The following is a 22,465-nucleotide window of genomic DNA, read 5'->3' on the forward strand; positions in this document are numbered from 1 at the left end:
TAAATTTGTACTAAAAATATTGTATGCAGATTTCATTTACTACAAACACATAGAAATAAGGCAATAATACAAAAAAGTATAGGAAAACAAAATTGCTTTTTCTACAACGAGAGACACTTTGGTGAAAAATCTACTGCATTGAAAGTTTTTCTGAAAATGTTTGAAAAGTTTGGTCATAAAGAGAAGCAGATACCAAGAGGTTTAATTTTGAGGTTTTTCAAAGGTTGCAGCAGTCAGAGGTTTGTATATTTTCTAGAATCAGCAAATTAATACTTTAAAAAAAACCTTTCATAAGTGCTTTTAACTTTTATGGGAAGAAACTAAAATACCCAAGTTCAATGGCATTGCCAGAGAGGAGTTTTTGAAGTCACTCCCCCCCCCCCCCCCCCCCCCCCGGTTTCAACATTTATTTCCAATATCTATACAGTGGTTTATTACAATATAAGGGCGGTTAGGACAAAACACTACCCAGAAAGTAATTTCAGTTTGCACTATTAAGTTCTAAAAATATTAGGTTTGCAAATCATTTATAAGTATGCAAATCAATTATTCGTATGTATTTATTAGCTGTTCAGCCAATAAGGCATTTCAACTGTCCTCGAGTAAATTTAAAAAATAGGAAGTAAGAAAAGTTTATGTAAGTCCACAGTACAGTATCTACTCCTCAAAATATACAAAAGCAGCTTAAGCAGTGATAAATAATCTGAATGCAAACTTGAGCCTATTCAGCTTTCATTGATTAACTTGCAATAGACAATAAATGTGCAAGTTCAGATTTATAGAGCCATATTTCGAAATTGAAAAGATTCACAAGAAGTTGACATATATTATGACAAAAGTAGTTTTATTTTGGGAAAAAATGGGTTATTGTTGAAATTAGAATTTAAATTTAGAAAGGCAATAATATTCAGGTGTAATTGTGATTTGTGAGTTCATAAAAAATTACCTGAAAGTTTCAAAGAGCAAAATGGGGCAAGGGGGGGGGGGGGAATAATTTTTAAAACTAAGACCCCCATTACTTGAATATACATATGTACAACAATAGCTTTTGCTATGCATACAATTCATAAAATAGTTTATTAAGTCAAAATATTCTGCATAGAAATACCATGCCCAGTGCCTGTTGATAACCAGCAACAGGCACTGGGCCTAGCTAGGCTGGTACTGGTCAATTTATTAGATCCAAATGAAGATGAATGACCCTCCCTTAAGCTATCTACCCCTTTGCTGATTAAAGCCTCTTTCAGTAAGCTCCAAGTACCCACAACCTTAATAAAGTAGTAATTTTGAATGTTTGAGGAAAAGGAGAAAATTGGAGATAAAAGCATAAAAACGAACACTACTGGATTTCAAGTGAATAATCATAACACAACCACCCCTGTTATATACCTTATTTATTTTAGCAGACATAAAAAAATGATGTACTTATTAATAAAATTATATAAATCAACTTTATGTTTAAAATACAAACTTTAAGTTAATTTGTTAGGTGCTCAACTGCTGAAATTTAAATTTTTTTAAAAAAAATCTGTTATGACCAAAAATTAGGTAAAGATAATCATTCAAAATTGCAAAAATAAATAAGCAAATAATTAAACAAGACCAAGGTAATAAATTCTTTAACTCTTTAGCTATTAAAATAAAAAATAAAATAAGCTAATCTGATGTAGCAGTGTCAAAATAACTACTAATTGCCAAAAATATAAAAATATTTACAAAATGCAAACGGATTGAAATCTCAAACAAGGGAAGCAAATTTTCGCGAATTAAGTTTAATGTTGTCATGTTTCCCATAAAATAAACTTATATTTTACTGAAATTAAACATAAAATATGCTAATCTACGGTAGCAAATATGAAAATAACATCTGATTAGTGAATATATTTAAATATTTGCAAGATGCAAAAAGATTGAAATTTCAAACACGAGAAGCAATTTTTCACGAAGTCTGAGTTTGTTCGACGTGGCATGTTTCCCATGAAATAAATTTATTTGTTTTTTTATTAAAATTAAACAAAAAATATACTAATCTAAGGTAGCATATGCAAAACTAACATTTGATTAGCCAAAATATTTAAATATTTGCAGGATGCAAAAAGATTGAAATTTCAAACACAAGAGCAATTTTCCGCGAAACCCGAGTAAGTTTAATGTTGTCATGGTTTCCAAATTAATTTTTGTTAATTAATGAAATCAAACAAAAAATAAACTAATCTAAGGTACCATATGTCAAAATATCTTTCGGTTGTAAAAAACATCAAAATATTTACAAGATGCAAAAGGATTGAAATCCCAAACACGGAAGCAATTTTTCGCGATGTTGCATACTGAACACATGTTCAGAAAATTGCATTGGTGAAATACTTTTTTAAAACTTCTAAGCACAATTCGTTGATTTTTGAGAGAATTTAAGCACTTAGAAACTTTTTCAAGGTTTTAAAACTTTTTCAAGGTTTTCAAGCACTTGAAAATGAACTTTTTTTTTCAAGCACTTTTCAAGGTTTTTCAAGGGCGTACGAACCCTGGACTTAGTTTTACTTTCACTCAATAGAAAAAAAAGTACATTTATATAAATCTTGACAAAGAAGGATTTATAACTTGAAAAAATTACTTGTTCCCAATAGTTTTGCTTATTGAAAAATTGAAGCAGAACTACTTTGAAAACTGAATATAAGTATACCAGCTAACATCTACCCAGTAGCTGATTGAGACACACAGCAATATCATAGGCTCAAAATTAAGGAACCTCCCGGAAAAACCAGTCGAGTTGGCACGTATAATGTAAATCTAAAGAAAAATTTACAATTAATTTGTAATTAACTCGATGAGTAAATTCAAGTTAGAAAAAAATCCAGTATGAGGAAATCGTATGTTATTAAAAATTCAATAATAACTGTATTTGAGAATAATGTCTGTATTTGAGAAATCAGCACTTTTTTGAGTTTTCGGCTAGTATTTGACATGTCACATCAAATAGTTTTTTGACATCAAAAACCGAACTCTGTTCTAGATGGTAAAGAAAAATTCTCTTTTTGTTAATAACCTCTTTCTGAACAACCATCATTCTTGCTGCATGCAATTGAAGGTAATTACTCGCTGTGGTTTGAATTTCAGCTTTGCTTTTTTTTTTCAAAATAGTTGTAATAAGCGAGTTTTATATTTGCAGCTCAATGCTCACAGTTCCATCCATTTAAAAACTTAAAATTTTTTTAAACACTAACTCCAAGATTTGTCAATTAAAAAAGCCACTGAATTTCTGGGTTGCTAAGTTTTACTCCTGATTAATACATAAATTTGTGAGCTTTGAGATGTAAGGAATTCAAGAGTTTCCTAACAATGTTAAATTTCATGTCTCCCATGTCATTGAAATTTGTATTCAAATAATGTTCATTTTATCCCTTGCTATCCCACAACTTCTTTCCCCTGGTGGAGCACCCTAGTGTACCCTAAACTAGGGTTTATATTTTTATTTCTAATTGATTTAGTTTCCTAACCCTTTTCCCTATTTATTTGCACTCCAAAATGATAATAATGGTAGTAGTAAAAGCTAACTGAAAAATAAAATAAAAATAATTTAGTGAATAGATTTGTTCAAGCTTTATAGTAGAAGGAAGGGATAATAAACTTGTGGTAGGGAGAAGTAATAGCAATATTAGTCGAGTCTTAGCTCTTTGTACCTTTTACACATCTCTAAAATATGTTGTAGTTTTTTTTAGTTTTAAAAATGAATATCAAAATTTTGGGAGATTTTTTTTTCTTTTTTATAATTATATAAGTTTGATTTTGAAGTAAAATGTAAGTTCACATCATCAAGATAGCCAAAACGAACACATATAAAAAGTTTTATGAAAATATTTGGGCATGTTGATGAAAATTTAATGTGAGGCACAGAAATTTTGATGATACTACAGATGAAAACAAAGATGAAGTATTATGGGGGGAAACATGAAAATGCTCTTTTCAGTGTGTGCTACAAAAAACTAGTACAATCTTGAGTATATTAAAAAGAAATTAGTGATCATGATTTTTAAAAAATAGATATGCTTCATTTTTTTACAACTTTCATATGATTTAAAACAATTCAAGATTTCTTTACTATGCCTTGAGCCATGGAGGTAATCAAGTGAGATAACTGTTTAAAAGAGCATTGCAAAGTAAAACAAAATCTACATTAAGCAAATTTTCAAGGTTTTTTTTACAAAAATTTTAATTACAGTTTACAATGGGTACAAGTTACATCATTAAATTTAGATACATGAGAACACAATTCCAACAAAATGAACATCAGATACACAGAGCAGCTGTTAGGCTCAGACAAACAGGAGAAATTGCCTCAGGCTCCAAGCTAGTCAAAGCCTGTCACTAGAGCAGGTTTGCACTTATAAGAGGCATACATGATTCCAAAACTAATTTTCATTGGAACTATTTCTCTTTAGTCGAAAAATAGTGCCATAAGGATTGTGTCAATGAAAGAAACAAATTTCACAAAATGAAAACCATCCTAATACTTCTGACCTTGTTTACAACATTCAATTATTTGAATCAATAGAACAAAATCAAATTCACAACGTTATTTTTAATGTTCAAGCAACAATATTATCTAAAAATGAAGGAATAACTTATATGAAAAAATTATCACAATTCTTGGCCTATAAGACGCAATTGATTTATCAATCTAGAATTAACCAAAATTACTAGGATGAAAAAGATCCACGTACTTATTTGAATGATTATACTTTTTTACAGTGAAAACCAAGATGTTTGCATTTAAAAAAGAAATATTTCAGCACTTATTCATTGTAGAACCCCAGAAATTCAATATTACTATCATTGCTGCTAAAATTATATATGATTTTTAATTCTACCGGCTCGAAACAGAATTATTATGAATATTTGCAAAAAAGTCAACCTAATCTTTGAAAAAAAAAAAAAAAAACCTAACAGCATTATCTCTTGCAAATCAGCTTGCCTCTTAAAAGATGGAAGTCAAGCTCCCAAAAAACTCAGGCTGATTTCATGGACCATTTTATGTGGTTAATTTTGTTTCATATGTGAAAATTACAGGAATGAATTAATCACACTTCATAGACTTTATAACAAAGGGCTTAAAAACAAAGCTATTCAGTAAATAGATACATACATATCTATGTGCAACATACTTTCTTATTTTTTCTTTATTTTAAGAAAAATGTTTTTTTCCCCTTTATTTTTCAAAAAAAAAAAAAAATCATCATTGTGCAAAATCTTGTACAACCATTTCAAAAATATTGAATTATATATCATTAATTTTAAAATTTCTTTGATTTAAACTTTTTTTGTTTGTATGTTTTGGAAGGACTGCTTTCAACCCAAGACTCTCAAAATGGATGATTAGGTACATCTATCCCAGTATTCATTACACAATTTAGGGTTAAATTACGAAGTTTTAAAATTTAGAAACTTTTGACCAGGTAAATAAACATTTCTAAAGAAAGGTCATTTTCAGTAAGTAAAAACAAAATGTGTAAATACTAACATAATGCTCTCAAATTTACCGTTGCCAAAGATAAAATTTTATTTTGTTATTGACAGCTACTGAATTCAGTAGCATATAGTTAAGAGTTTCTGATAAGATTATAAAAGTTCTGAGACAATACATCTACGAGTTTAAGCCGGACAACTCATTTCAACACCCCTCCCCTTCCCACTGGGCAGTCTTGAAAGAGCCATATTTCAGCAACATCCCTAAATTTCTTATTTTCTTTCTCAAATAACAACTCAGTGTGAATCACTATCCGATCGAGAATCAGATGATCCAGTAGATGATGATGACGATGATGATCGTTTTTTCTTCCTAAGCTTGCGGGATTTATTCCTTTTAGCATCGCTATCAGAGCTTGATGAGTGCCCTGAGCTGCTGGCTGAACTGCTGGATGATCTCCTCTGCCTACGGCGCCTCCTAGATAATGAACGAGAACGAGATCGTGAACGATAGGCAGCACCTTTAATTCTACCTCTACTGCTCGGGCTCTTGGCATATGGTCTATAATAATTACCACGTCGAGGCGGACTGTAGTGTCTCATTCCTTGGGGCTGATAAAAACGGGATCCTCTTTCATTACGTGGTCTTGAACGTGATCTTCGCACTCGATTGTCTGGTGACCTGCTGATTCTTCTCCGATTTCTGCTTCTTGGTGGTGAAGTTGAGCGTCTGCCAGATCTGGATCTAGATCGAGATTTAGAACGACGACTTGCTAGTGATCGACCTGTCCTATGAGGTGATGATGAACGTGGTTTGTGAACAGGTGATCTTGATCTTCGATCTACTGATCCTCTATTCTGCCTACTGGATGATGCTACTTTATCACTAGGTGATTTGGATCTTTTTCTTTTTGTAGGTGGAGAACTGGACGAACTACCTTGAGGTGATCTGGTATATTGCTTGATTGGAGATGCATTTTTCTGTTGGGGAGGTGAACCTTCAGGTGAAGGTGTGGAAGGTTCAATATGTTTTTCTTGCTCCAAGTTCTTACTGTAAAGATGAAAATTTACACATCATTCATGCTAAGGTATGGAAGAACTACAAAAGTATCAAGTCTGAACAGATCGAAAAATAATTGAATAGAAATATTAAATTACATATAAAAATGTTTCTTAATTCTAAAGGATATTTTTATAAGCTTGATACACACTAAAAAGTATGAAATAAGTATATGGTTTCGTTTGCATAGAGCTACCGGTCGAACCCTGGTCGGTTAATCGCATGAAATCTAATGATGTCAGCAGTTATTAACGGGTTGTTCGCAAACTGATGTTTCATTAAACACTTTTGGTTGATACACGGTTACTGCACAGACGAGTAATGGGTAGATGAAAAATACTTATAATTGGTCAACAAAGTCACGCGTTTCAATCCGGTGGATCTACTGGTGAAGCCATTAGGACGACTTCGAAAGCAACCAGTTATAGGGTAGCTGTATTAGAACGCTCTGGTAAGTCACCGGTTGACTGGTAGCGCCATGCGAATGTAACCAATTATTTCTCGATTACAATACTCAAAAATTAAAGTTATACTTATTTTATATTAATTATAAAGCAGCCAATAAATGTTAAATAAAAAATTTAAGAAAAATAGGCACTGTACAGCTTAGTACAAATAGCTTTTTCTGCCTATATTTCTTCTCTCAATACACATTCCACAAACATATGCTTGCTTAGGTTCAGCCTTGAAATTTGTTAAATTTATTAACAAAATATTTGCACTTTATTACTACTATTACTTTTATTGTTGTTGGCAACAATTAAAAGCAAAAGTATGTTATCTTTATAATTACTTTTTTTTTCCCGGCAACAGCAAGTAAAACACAGGCATTATTACAGAGGAAGTGAACTGAAAAATAGTGTTTAATGGAAAGAGGGGCTAATGTGACAGAAAAGAAACCTAATTTAAAAATTGTGATGTGAACATAATTTTTTTAAAGCTACAAACTTGATCTGGATAATATGGAGATCTGGACAAACAAGGACTGGATAGAAGTGATTCTATCCTAAATATTTTTTCATAGATGTCTTAAAAATCTTCATGAAATAAATACATAAAGAGCTGAATTCTGTCAGCAATGTTTCATATGTATCACATGTATTTCGCAACATTCCAAGAAAAACATCCAGAAAACATTTGCAATGCATCACAATATAAAATTTTACACTGTCATTCGGGGGAAAATATGGATTATTAACATATTTCAAAGTACAATCACATGCAAGATCTTAACTTCATATAAAAAGAGTAATTCATTTAAACACGGAACAGAATAATTGAGACTACAGATAGAATAGACAGAGAAATTGACCTATAATTTATAACTAAAACTTATTTTAATTCATATTTATGTATGATTTTCCTTTTTCTAGCAGCAAAGTATCTTTGTTAGAAGGCTACTTTATAATGATTCACTAGTTGCAACAATGATTTATACTTTGAATAACTAAAGTCATAAAAATAACTCATGTTATTTTATATGATAAAGTTTATTGATACTAAAAAAATTAGTCATAACTTGAGCGATACAAACATATTATGAAACAATTTTATACTGATACAAATGCTGCCAGCTTTCACTCAGTAAGATTAAAGTATTTAACAGAAAACTTTTAGACAGTAAAGCAAATATTCTTGTCGAACAAACGCTGAAAATCTAAGTCTCTCCTGAAAAATCCAGTAGTTAGCAGCTCATATCTTTACACTGAAGATATCATATCAAGATTCAAAAGTGTCCACATTGTGAAAGTTATTGAGACAGAAGAGTTTTAAAGCAAGAGAAGCTTGTCTCTGGTTATTTACACTGAGCAATGAGTGCCGGATCTATGATTTTTCTGCACTGGGGTAAACACTTGAAAATGCCGACCTTGGTTGTCAAATCTTGAATAACGCGCTGATGTGTGCATCACATGACTTCGTTTTACACCAACTTAATGTTATTTCCCCATTATTGGCAATTTTAATGTGATTCAATAGTTAACTCTCTAAATATTATCAACAGTGGCCAAATGCAACCAGATTTTAAAAAAAAAAAATTAAAAAAAAAAAAAATGCCAAATTTGTCGCGAAGTTGGCGACCAAAAGACTGGCGACATACCGCCAAGTGTCTGCCAAATTATAACACCACTTGGGTTTGCATCAAAATTAACAATGATTTCCCCCCAAAAGGGGGCAAAAGCCCCTTTTAGAAACACCTGATTGCAACCAAAAGGGGAGGTGTGCAACTAGACCCCACTAGGAGTCTACGTACCAAATTTCAACTTCCTTGAACATACCGTTCTTGAATTATGCAACATACATAAGCACATATGCACATACATACATACATACATACGGACATCAAGGAAAATTCTAGTAATTAACTCGGGTATTGTTAAAATGGATATTTCGGGGGTCTATATTCTTAGGCACTTATCCACGTGTGGTCGGGTTGAAAAAAAAGCTCAACATTCATTCAGGGGTGAGCAAAATGGAAATTAAGGTCCATTTTTTAGTGAAATTTTTTTTGCGAATACAATACTTCCTTTTTTGTAAAAGGAAGTAAAAATAAGTAACTTTAATTAAAAAAAACACACAGAAATAGGGTGAATTTGCTGCAGTTACCGCCTGGGGCAAGGGCTCCGGGTTGCTCCCCCTAGATCTGGCACTGTGTGCAATTTTGTTAGCTCCGAGTCTTTCTCTCTCGGTGGTGTTAGCTACAGAATAAGAACCTGAAGTATTTTATTTTTTTATGCTTGTGTTCTTTATGTGACAACAATGATTTTTGAATTAACAGTCATTCTATGCATGCTTGTGTTGTTGATAATGCTAGAACTATTTTATGGCTGGTAACTTCATTGTGATTGTTATCAAATTACCAGAGGTGATGGTGGATTCAAGTAAAATTTTCTGAAAACAGTGTGAAATTTTCAGAAACTATGAGGAAGCTGGACCGCTACCCTGCTCTCCCCTGTATTCATATAAAAATCATTGGGGAAAAAAAAGAAAATTTTTCCTTTTGTTTTTAAATAATTTTTTAGTTTTAGAATGTGTTGTTAGCCCAAAATTTTCGGAAACAGCAACCAAAAATTTCGGATTACAAACATTGCTGCAAATTACTGACAGTATTTTTTAATGCACTCAAAAATTGAACAAACAACATAATAATGCGCACATTATGATAATAAATTAACAAAATGGTATTGTCCATTCCCCTATAAAACGGAGATATGAAAATGACAGAAAAGTTTTATGACCCCCAGATCAAAATTTTGGATTTGTCACCATGCTTCACACAATACATGATCATATTTTATGCTTGTGTTTCCACCGACTTTGCAATTACTACACTACAATTAGAGTTTCGGTTGAAAACAACTGAGGGAAATGACCCCATATTTGATTTCCATTCTTATATCTTTTATGCAAATAATCTATGACATGATAAAAAGCTAACGTGTTTCAATAATTAGTAAAACTAAAATTACTATTTTAGAAAGTTTGTAATAGGTCTACAATTGCCCATAATGCCTCATGGTTTAGTTACTGGTGGATAGATTATGATGATGTCAGCAATCTAGGAATTTGAAAGCTACTGTTAATCGCAAATTCAAATTAGTATGAATGGTAGCATTTAATCCCAAGATTAGTTTTTAAACTTACCACTATATTTGCATCAGTAATAATAACAATAATGAATATATCAATACCACAAACAGTTTTACGATAAAGAATCAAATATTTATGGGAACAACATACCCAACCAAACCACTTACAAATAAAAAACTAAATTAACCATGGGCACCCATATGCAAAATTTTAAGGGGGAAGGGGGCTCAGATATTTTCCCTGTGGTTGAACAGGAAATTTTCCCCCGATGGAAATTGATTTCAGTACAGATTAGAGTTACTAAAACTTTAACATTTTCAATGACTCATTCATTAATGGCTGGAGAAGAAATGATTTTACATTTTTGCAAAGAAAAAAGTACTAAAAGCAAGGAAGTTCTAATTTCTAGGGGGGGGGGGAGCTTGAGCCTCCACTTGCCCCTCCCCCCCATATGGACGCCCATTCAATTAATTGCATTCAGTGTTACAACCAGATTAAGCAACAGAATGATGAAATAACTTACTTTTTTGGTATATCATGCTTTTCTTCAGTTTGAATAAATTCAGATTCCTAAAAATAAATACATAATTATAAATATATTCATATTTACATACACACACACACACACCAGGGATGAAATGGTGCTGGAAAACACCAGGACGCCATTCTGGTAGTTTTTCTGGAAAAATATATTTTTTTTGTTTTTACATAAAATTGGTCAGGACTAAGGAATCAATTACTTCTCATTGACATTTGGGTACTGGAAAATTTATTAACTCACTCTTGATACAAACACACACACACACACATTCATTATAAAATTAAATGTCTGTATTCATGCATGCAAAAGTATATACAATGTCTGGCCAAGTTAATCACACTTACTGTCATTAAGTTCTTCGCTAGGAAAACCTAAAAGGTTAGCTGCAATTTAAAAATTTAAGCTTAATTTTTCATTAAAAAGTTTAACTAGGGAAGAACAAATATGTGTCCAGAAAAAGTAAAGGCATTGAAGAAATTTCAACACATTTTCACTAAATATGACACATAGTTTTGACTAAACATACAGCATGAAGCAGTATGTTCTAACTACTCAGAAGTAATTCTAAGCCTAAGCCTCTCCCATTAAACTCATAAGCTATTTATACACAACAAAAGTTGAAAACAATATTTAATAAATGATAAACTAACTTTTACTTCTCTTAAAATGGTAAAAAAAAAATACTGTTATGTAAGTCATGCACTTGTATTACATATGCAGATCAACCTTTTAACTTCTTCTCTTGCGATAAAATAAAAATATTTCAAAATTTAACTTTAACAATAATACGGTTTTGCAATGGAAAAAATTATGGTTTTACATAAATTCATGTATAAAATAGGCAGTAAATGAATTTATGCAGGCATTAATGTATACAAGTGGCAACGATATAACACAATAATTTTTCATCAATATTTTGATCTGCCAAATTCTGCCTTTCATTTAACAAATTAGCTGGTCAACTGTCTTCTAACTGAAGATCCCACAACAAATTTTAAAGATCAATTGATCCTGATTCAGCACATTGACCAAGATTTCCTTCCTTTAATGCAGACTATGCATTATCTGCAGGTGGGTTAAAATTAATTTTTTACCGCAAGGTAGTATTTTTGATTTGAGGCAAATTCAATGACAATACCATTTTTTTAAACTGGGACTATAGCTCAATTTGAGCAAACCGTAACTCAGAGTCGGTTTCAGAGAAGAGAGACGTTGAATGCAATTTGTAACAATTCAAATTTTCATGGATTAAGTTTTAGTCAAATTCTTCTGAACAATTGAATGTTCAAAAACAAACACAATGCTTCAATTACCCTGATGAAGAATTAAAACATAAGTTTGTTTCACTGATTTGAGGATTCATTCACAAACAATTCCAAAAACTTATTTTTTTTATTGTTGTTGTTCAAAAGGATCACTGATGTAGAATCCATTTCTTACTAGTTAGCTCAAACTTTTCTAAAACAAATTCATATGGAAATTTAATTATACTCTTGATTTTCGACATTTTAAATACTACAGTTAAACAAAATGTTTTAAAAACGAGGAAAAATTCTTTCAACAATGCATTTAAGAAGTAGTAAGCAGTTTGCTTACTCATGCCCACACTATTAGATTGAAGTGACATTGTGTCTGCAATCGCTCAACTTTTTCATACAGGAAAAGATCTTGTCTTATTGTATGCAACAGAGAGATGAACCAAGAAAGCACGGTTTTCCTCACCTTCTGCTCAATCCTCAAATTATTACTACGTATCTACAACTCTATGATTTAAGACTAAATTTCATAACAATTGGAGGGTATGCAGCAGATTTCTGGTTTGGCCAGACTCTTTCCACTTCGGCCAATCTCAGGTTTACAAGCATTCATTCAGAATATCTTTTAAATCACTCAAAGAAAAAAAAAAGAAAATAAAAGAATATCTTACTTCATTAACTTCTTTCTGCAACTTGATTACAGAGAGAGCGTCTTCATTATTGATAGCTCTAACATCATAGTTTTCAACTGATTGCACTGGAACTCTGGAAGGTAACGGCTCAACATCTGAGGACATTATAAATGAAGATGTACTATTAGGTTCGTTTTCACTAACTACAGCATTTAATTCTACTGAAGCTGTGTTCTCGACTGCATCATTTTCTACACTTGAAGAATGCCTATTTGGCACTTCACCCTGGTCATCCTGTTCTTCAACTGAAGGCTCCTTCACGTTGTCATCTAATGATCTTACAGGCTCATTTTGAACTTGATATTCCGACAAATTTTTCTGAGTTTGGAATTCAGGAGAATGTGAATCTGATTTATTTAGTTTAAAGTCTTCATCACATATTCCAGGAATAATTACCACGTTATCTTGACTACATTCTGCTTTATTTTCTTTCTCAACTGATTTATCTCTGGAGAAAGTTTTGTGTACTGGTGTATCATCCTCATCATCACTATCATTACCATAATTAGTATACTTAAATAAATCTCTTTTTAAAGATTTGATTTTTTGTTTTTCACGTAAGATTTGCTCAGCGCTTTTTTCCGGCACTTTAGGCTCTTTATTGGTTGTTGAGTGACGGTCATTTACAACATGCCTCTGAAAGTTGGCACCACGCTCAAATTCACTACTAAATGATTTACGCTCACTTAATTCTTTTCTTCCCTTTCTCTCAGTATCTCTTTCAAATTTTCGATCAGAATGCCAGTCTTCCTCTTGTCTGGAAGACTTAACAACTATCTTGCTCCGCATAGGAGAGTTTGAGAATTCTTCTATTTCATAAGATGAATAACGCTCAAGAAATTTCCTGTCTGAGGAGCTGAAGGGAGAAAAGAAGATATGATACACATGCAAAATGTAATGCATTTTTAAGAATGAAACTATTTATACTTTTTGCACTGACACTTTAATAAGAACCATAATAACCAGTTAAACTTCATTTTTAAAGCTAGTAACAAAATAAAACTAAACATTCTTAAATTAAAAAAAAGTCTTTACCATGTTCAAAACATTAATTGTTAATAACATTAACGAGCTGACCCGCAAGAAGCATTCAAGTTGGAAATTTATATCCCTGCAGTAAAATTATCATGTAAAAACACTCTCTGTAAAAATTCATATATTCACTAGGTAGAAAATTACCAGACTCAATAGTTTATGAACTACATTGTGCTAATGACTTAAAAATGCATACTCTGCCATAGTTCAGAACGTTTAATAAAGGCTGCACTGAGAAGTCAAAAAGCGAAGAGCATTCCTGCTGCTTTAATTTTAACGCCTAAGATTTGATAGGCAAAATGCATACTTCAAAAATGCTGAAACAGTAGGCCACTAAAACAGTGGCTTAACACCTGGACCATTTGATTGAAAGCTGAAGGATCTACCGACTGAGCTACCCGACTATCCCTTCTGACAATCCAAACAGAAATTCTTACTCCATTAAAGAATATCTCCTAAGATAATTTTAAGTCTCAAATTTAAGAACAGCGGTACATTTTTAGATCATGGGTCTATTTTTCATCATTAGTCTGCTAGATAAGCTTTAAAATGAGGAATAGATCATGGAATTTGAAAAGGAATAAGAAAGATCTTGTGGACTGACAGAAAAACGGACCAGAGATATTATATATAAGATACACACATGATTGCATGAAGGATTCTTTGGTAATGCATTTATTTATTTTTTAAACATAGTTATGAAATGCAAATGAAGGTTATTCTACGTTCAGTAAAAAAGCACCTATGCCTTACTTATCTCAACATTTGTTTTCTGAAAATTAATTTAAAAAAAAGTTTGGTGTGGCACTTTCTGAGGTAGTTTTAGCTCTTGGAGCTTTGCTAGTTTCCAAACAGTTATTTTTTTTTCATACACCATTACTTTTAAAAACAAATTTGCAAGCAGAATGAGGAGAGCAAATGGCAAAATTATGCAACTACAAAATAATAGCTGGCTTAAAAAAAAAAAAAAAAACTAATAGGATAGTTAAAAAGAAAAAAACAAACAAAATAATTCAAAATAAAAAAAAATTTAAGAGCACTTTTCATGATGCAAAATGCTTTTTAAGTATCATAAATTTTGTGAAAACAGTACAGAGTACAGACATTTTTTTATGCATAAAACGATCAAATGGCAACGCAAATAACATTTATGTCAAGTTGTATGAAACCTTTTATTATTTTCTCTGCTTGAATTTTTTCTTGAATCTTCAAAAGCACTTTCCTTCCTATTCTTTCTTGAGTCTTCAAAACTACTTTTCTTCCAATTATTTCTCGAGTCTTCAAAACCACTTTCCTTCCAAGTCTTTGACACAATTCTGTATTAAATTCAAAACATAAATAAATAAATGAGGAAAAAACAAATATACTTTTTTTATTCATTTGCAAATTTAGTTAGTCAAGTAAAATGCTTCAAGTTTTATTATTAATGATAATTAAAAGAAAACATTTAAAACTTCTGTATGCCTAAAAGTTTTTTGTTTCCCGCTTACAGAAACACTTTTAGCATTAAACATTAAAAAAATGTACAAATTTTTAAAATAAATTTTAAAATCTGTATCGCTTATTATTATTATCATTATTTTAGAATTCCCATAATGCTGCACTCCCAAACTTATGATCAAGAAGCCAACACTGAGTTTAGGCATGTGTTTCTCATACCCTGTAACATTAGCCACCCCAGTCATCAGTAGCACTTATCACCCCAAGATAAAAACAACATGAATATACCCGACACCTTCAAAACACCTATTTGAATATGCTTGATATAAATTTTCAAAATTCTTTTCGAGTAGGTATTTCTAAATTTCTTTTAAGAACACACTTAAAAAAAATCTAAAAACCATAACAAAGTTAATTGAATAAAAGTTGACATTAAATGCGGATTTCTTCTTCAAAATCTAGCATGAAATCAGGATGTCAATTAAATGTTTTAAAAATTTTTTAAATGCAAAAGAAAATGAATTAATGCATTAAAAATTATCAAAATTAAAGGGCAAAAGGAATAAATTATTAAAATAAAAAATAAAATGAGAGGCAATCTTGATTCATTAAAAAAAATTATTTCTGATTTATTTCCCTCAAATGAATCAACGTACCATGATCTGCTACTACAAGTTGGCTATTAGCATTAAACCATGAACTCAAGAAATATAAAAAGAAATTAAGTTGTTCTGAAGGGGGGGGGGAGATAAGACATGTGATTTATGAGAAGTTCAAAATTAAAAAATAGTCACTACTTTTCATTTAAAAAAATATCCTAATGGCTTAAACAAGATAATGAGAAGCAAAATATTCAAAAATGCAAGCCCACTTGAAGTAAAATCACCAGCAGCACCAAAGTCAATTCATATTAATACGATACAAAGCATTTTCAATTACAGCTGAGCCATCCCCTACAAGTAGCAAGCAGGGTGACCTCCAAATTATGAGCTAATTCACAACAGGGAAAAAAGGGTGGCAGAAAACTTAATAGACATTCAGTAGCAGAAGACTGGTAGTCCACAGACAGTGGAAGTTTTACACATCCGAAGTAATGGTATTGGTAACGGAAACATAAACCATTGGCATCCGTGGCATGAGCAATATTGTCAGAATAAATTGCCAGGATGAAATAATACTTCTACCAGTATCATCAGAAATACTGCTTCTAGTATAACGAAAAAATGATGACTAGATTTAGATTACTTGTTAAACAATTTTAACCCTGTCAAATCAAATGACACAAAAATTTATATCACAAAATAAAACATACAGCATCTCTAGTTCTGATACCCATAAGACAAGCCTCTCAAACTCTGCCAAAATTGGTGGTCATTCATTTTTGCATGCAGATAGAACCATTCTACTCAGACAGTTCTACTGGTTACGCTCAAGGAGCATATTGCAAATAATTACTTTCCTCACAAAATCAGGTGCACAAACAGGAAATGCACAGTTAAATATCTGTACTTGACATAATCTGTTTGCAATACCATTGCAGCTGGTCGGTCAGTGTGTCACTGTCAACTATTTGAATAGGTCGTAAAATAAAACTGAAAGGTCTTTGTATCATTTTTTAAAGCTTCATATTGCTAGATTAACTCCCAGTATGCTAGGCTTTTCGACCAATCAGATCAAATGGGCTGGGTTACTTAATTGTGTGAGTGATTAGGTATCAGGATTGCAGATGATACTGACAATGAGACCTTCTGGTTTTTAAAAATCTGGAATCAAGACTTAGTTCTAAAATACAAGTAGTACATTGCGCTTGGAGCTTCCTTGATCTTTGTGGCGTTACATATTCATTTCAGTTTAGCATTCCTGCCAACATCTACTGGGAACAAGTCCAGTAGATGATTAAAAAATCCAGTAGATGATTATGACAGGTTTTTCATTGTTATTTAGGGAAGAATAAGGATGTTTTATTATCCTTCTAACTACACCCAAATGTTCCTTGCGTCAGATACACAATCAAGAGGAATGATAAAAATCCAGGAATCAAATGGAAAAAACAGTAGAGTTGGCAGGTATGGTTTTAAGCACTTTGACATGTGCTTGAGTTTTTAAATGAGGGAGAACTAAAAATACATTGAAAATGCTAAAAGAAATACATAAGGGGGAAAAAGAAAGGAAGATTAAAAAAAGCCGGGGGGGGGGGGGGGGAAATCATAAAAAAAGAAGAAAAACATCTGCCTCTGGCGATGGGCCCTTTCCATTTGAGTGCTGGCAAGTCGCATTCAAAAGATGTTTTTGCAATCCGAATTGCGATAGCATCTTAGCACGTTAATAATGCGATAGGACGTTCTTCATTGGTTAGTTTTTGTTGAGGCATGATAAAACTATAAGGTATAAACCAACCTAAAGTAAGGAGGAAGTCGAGAAGGTATAAACCAACTTCCTAAATTCGTACATAAATTTGAGATTCTATTATAAAAATCAATCAAACTTTATTAACATCACACATAACATTGTTACACCTCAAGAAGTAGTTGCTCAATTAAATTAAAAATCGATTGAACACAATCTCCCGAGTCTTTTACTTTTCAACAATGAAGTGTTGCCATTCGGCAGTTTGTGTAAAATGAAATAAATAAATATATTTAACAATTGAAATACATTACATGTACAAATATGAATGAGGTGTTGCCTTATGGCTATATAGCTATACATCTATATATGGCTATATATCTAACATATTATACAAGAGATGATCATTATGTGGGAACATTGAAAAAGGAACCGGAATGTCAATAACAGTCAAGTGAGGATAATAGGCAATTCGGTTTGCTTCAAAAAAAAAAAAAAAAAAAAAAAAAAGGTGAGATAAACAAGAAAAGCAAGTAACACTGAATCGCTTATGAATATTAATAATTGAAACAAATATGTAATAAATAAGTTCAAATTGAAAAGTATGTAAGTCATCAGCATTCACAATTATCTCTTAAACAATCTTATACACTTTCAAAAAGCATGCTCCAAATAGCATTTTTACCCTTCTTTAGACCATTCAAACTTAGTAGAATTAAACAAATATACCCCTTCTCCCTTTTTAAAATGAATATGAAAAAAAAAATACTCGATTTTATTCTTTTGTAGTCCAATTTTAAGAACATTTTACTGAGCAGACTATCATAATGTTGATGAGTAATTACCAAATTATCATAACGTGGAACCGTAACATGGGCGAGCAAATTGGCAAGAAATTTACCATCAATTATTTGTAAATATACAGGCGAACCAAATGACTGTTTACTTTTCTACTACCGGCAAAGCTGTGTGGGTCCTACTAGCGCAAAATAATAGTAATAATAAAAGCAAATGTAATAACTTAAATTAAGTGATTTTTGAACATAAGAGATTACTGAAAAGATCTATGTACCCCAATCTGGAAGGCAGTAAAGAGTTTTGGATTTCCATTTCTTCATCCTGTTCAAATCCTTCTTGAGCTCTAAAAATTAATAACATTCCTTTTACAGATGTGTATATAGATTTTAATCCAACTTTAGATAAAATTATTAATGTAACCAATGCATATTAAAAGTAGTTTAAGTAAACAGCAAAACAACTTGAAATTTCCAGTGTATTTAAAACAAACTTCTTCAATATGCATCACAAACTGTGGTTGAAAAGGCTCAAAAATTTTCAACATGTAGAACAAAATAAAATTTGCATTTAGCACACAATCTTAGTTTTAAAAACATGCATAGGGGTGGGGTTTTACCAGATGGCATGTTTTAATCTTCTCAACATTTTTTTGGGTTTCTTCCGAGAATAATTTCAAATTTAGACAAACAAAGATGTCATAAATGCTCTACAGAATTACCATTAAAGTGGTCAAACTTTTAAGAGGTTAATAGATTATGGTTACACGGTTACATATTGATTAAGAAATCTAACTCAGCTTAAAGTTATTTTACTTATGGTTTATGTGACATAAGAAACTTGCATATTTATTCTATTCTAATGCAACCCATTAGAGTATGAACAAAAATGGAACAAAATCACTAACCTGCAAAAGTACGGTAACAAACAAGAAAATAACACAAATTATAATACTCTCCATCAAATAATAAAGTAAATGTTACTTTTACATGAGATCAAGTTGCCAGGTAAGAGAACAGTTTAAAAAAGAGGGGGGGGGAGAAGACAATTTAAAGAAAATATTGAAATTCTATGTAATTAGTCAATTAATATGGAACTTATCAAAGCTTTTATCAAAAGATCAAGAAAAACAATTTTGTCAGAAAGACATGTTTACACCAAGGAACTTAGATGGATTGGTATTTTCATCTGTGTGGATAAGTTCTAAATCAGGTGGACTATATATTTTTTGAATCATTAGAAAATGTATGATAATACTACAGTCAATTCGCAATAACTCTTAAGGGACCAACGAAAAACTTCGACTTATCGGTGTTCGACTTACCACTAGTTTTGGTTTTCAACATTTTAATGTTAAAAACCATCGAATATTTTAATTAATATGCACATATAACAGACAAATTCACAAAACTTAAAAGTTTTTAAGCACATTATGCACAGTTTAATCAAAAATATTCAGAGAAAATAAATCAGAAGCATGGTTTTGGTTTCGATACTGCTGGAACCAATTGAATAGAGCTGATTCTACTTCAGAAAAGGTGCACATTTTCATTTGTTTCAAATTCGGGTTCATGGATTCTACTGCTTTAGAAGTTCCTCTTTTTCTTTTAATATCATTGACAGAGTACTTGCTTAGACATCTTTAATAGTAGAGAAAACTCACTCTGTCTCTCAGGAACTTATCAGCAAATGATCGAACTAAAGAATGAAGGGGAACGCATCTTAACTTTTAGGTCAGCCTTTGAATAAAGATACAATCAGTTGACTTGACAATTTGACAGCTTAAAAGCAAATTCGTAGCCCAGCAACATGTCAAAGTGTAAACAGTACAGTACAACAAAAGAAAACAAGCTAACTCATTTCCGCACATGTTACTTGTTTATCGCACATTGGCTCAACAGGTGCTCTTCCTGCTTTAGAGGTCTATTGTGCAGGAATTGCAAGTGAAGGTGAATTAATTTTTCTGCCATAGTCACTTGCTTCTTTTTTTCTCTTTTTTTTCGCTCTTTCGAAATAAATTTTAGTCATCTTTGAAAAAACTTCGAGTTATAGGAAGTTAACTTCGAGATATTGAGAACAAATAGCATGGAATTAAAGATAAAGGGGTCGGGTCTTGATAAAAACTTTGAGTTATATTAATATTCGAGTTATCACAAATTGACTGTACATTAAAAGCACTTAATCGTATTTTAGATCTTAATCATATTTGTCAATATATTATTTACACTGCAAGTTTCTACATTGAAGATTTGCAATGCAACTCATGCAAATTATGGCTGGGATTTATTTTATTTTATTTTCAACTTGAACATAATTTTGGATAAAACACTTGTACAGGTGCGTCTGATACTCTACTTTTTACAACAAAAAAGTATAGAATTGAAAGAAAAAAAGAGGGAAGAAAAACTAAAAATGATTTTATTTTAATGATTTTTTGAAGAAGAAAATTCCTCGAAATCTCCTTGCAACATATGTTTATGTTTCCGAACTTTTATCCCTTCAGAAGAATTGTAATGTAGGGGCTTTCCAGTGAGGGGAGGGGGTGAATGTTTTGGTTTCCAGAAAACAGTAAGCAATAGAAAAAAAATAGAGGTAGTATTTAAATTCAGGACGTCATTTACATAAGAATTAGCAAGAATGGTACTAGGGCTTGGAAAAAATTCTTGTTCAAAGCAAACAAAGCTGTAGAACCCCCCAAACCCCACAAGGTATTTAAAAATCAGAATCTTAAAAAGGGAATATTAAGGATCCTATGGAGACTTTCTTTAAAACTATTAACTTCAGGCATTTTAAAGGGCTTTTATTAATGATGCAAGTACTTATAAATCAAAAAACATAAAATAATTTCTATTGTTAAAGTTTGAGCTGCTACATTTATATAAAGATTCAAAATATAATACAGACAGAAAAGGGGCAAGGGAGAATCAAGTTACCCTGAATCGTCAGGAGTAGTTTCTTTTGTTGGTAATGGCATTTTACGCAATCTTGACTGCTCTTGCTTCCAATGTGGAGGTGTCTCACTTCCAGATTTACTGCCAGTAGGAGATGGAGTCCTATATCTCTGAAAGTAGAAGTCACGATATAAAATTAAATTCAGGTAAAAGCCAGGGAGGTAAAAACATTTTTATCAAACATTTAGGCAAAATACATAAGTTAAGTGCACCTAAAGTGGATACTACACCAGAAGCAGGTAACGTCTTCAAAACATTAAAGATAATATGATTTTTTCCTCAGCTAGGTGGCTCCTTAACAACTCTCACTTTTTAGGGGGAGGGGGGCACTTAGCAAGGGAAAAAGTCTTATCATCTTCATTTTTCGAAGATGTTATTTCCTATTGGTGCATATATCCACTATAGATGCACTAACCTTAAAGAAAAACAGGGGGGAAAATCCAGGTTTTTGTATCAGGGATGTTAGAATTAAAAATTTAATTAGTTAATAATAATTGAATAAAAAATCAAGTTCAAGTTCTTTTAAAAATATTTAGTTTGAAAACCCATGAAATATTTAACAAATTCATGCATTGTTTAAAATGAAGTATATTCCTAAAAATAAGTTAACTACTTACAATAAATTAAATCAAGTTGGAGAAAATTTTGAAATTATTTTTCTTCCTTGAATAAGAAATTTAAAATACATCTTATAGAAATTAGCTTATTTTAAAGTAGCATCAATTAAAATATTTTTAAGTGGCATAAATCAATATATTTTAAAGTAGTATAAAATTAAACATTTTTCAACTTTCAAAATAATTAAAACATTTAGAGAGTGCTACAGGATAGAAGTTGCATTTAAATTTGTGTGAAGTGTGTGTTTGATTGTTCAATGTCAGCATGTTTCCAAAAAAAAAATTTCAATAAATTTGAGCAAATTTTCAATTTTTTATTTTTTTTATTTTTAATCTGAAGTTATTAAATTTTTAAAATGAGATAATTTAACTTCAAAATATGAATTCTTGAATAGTTAAAACTATAAGAAAAGCAAACTTTTCCAGAAAAATAGGCAAACCTGCAGCATCTTCAAAGCTCTAAATAAGTACAGAAGCATAATAAAACTTGTCTTCAGAATTGAGTTAACAATGCTTTCACAGCCTTCATGTAGTTTGTATCAGAATTTGGAGAACATAAAATGCTGCTTTATAGCAGTCTTGAAGCAGAAAAATTAACTTCTGTGTCAGTCATGGTGCTGAAGAAATCAATTTCTGCATTAGTCACAGAGCAAATTATTGATTTCATACCATTATTTCAGGCAA

General features: G+C 31.4%; 1 protein-coding gene across 3 annotated transcripts in view; it reads right to left on the minus strand.

Moving 5' to 3' along the window:
• Nucleotides 1-4,213: 4,213 nt before the first annotated feature.
• The window catches only part of LOC129222098 (peptidyl-prolyl cis-trans isomerase G-like), a 73,322-nt gene continuing 55,070 nt past the window's right edge, over nucleotides 4,214-22,465 (minus strand). For all 3 annotated transcript variants that reach the window (XM_054856538.1, XM_054856537.1, XM_054856539.1), the window contains exons 12-17: nucleotides 21,147-21,274; nucleotides 18,491-18,559; nucleotides 14,802-14,948; nucleotides 12,577-13,453; nucleotides 10,632-10,678; nucleotides 4,214-6,511 (exon numbers count right to left, since the gene is read on the minus strand). In XM_054856538.1, coding sequence (XP_054712513.1) covers nucleotides 5,758-6,511; nucleotides 10,632-10,678; nucleotides 12,577-13,453; nucleotides 14,802-14,948; nucleotides 18,491-18,559; nucleotides 21,147-21,274 — 2,022 coding nt within the window. In that variant the 3' untranslated portion in view covers nucleotides 4,214-5,757. The remainder of the gene's footprint in view (nucleotides 6,512-10,631; nucleotides 10,679-12,576; nucleotides 13,454-14,801; nucleotides 14,949-18,490; nucleotides 18,560-21,146; nucleotides 21,275-22,465) is intronic.

This window comes from Uloborus diversus, chromosome 5 (genome assembly GCF_026930045.1).
Source record: "Uloborus diversus isolate 005 chromosome 5, Udiv.v.3.1, whole genome shotgun sequence".
NCBI classification, from domain to species: Eukaryota; Metazoa; Arthropoda; class Arachnida; order Araneae; family Uloboridae; genus Uloborus; species Uloborus diversus.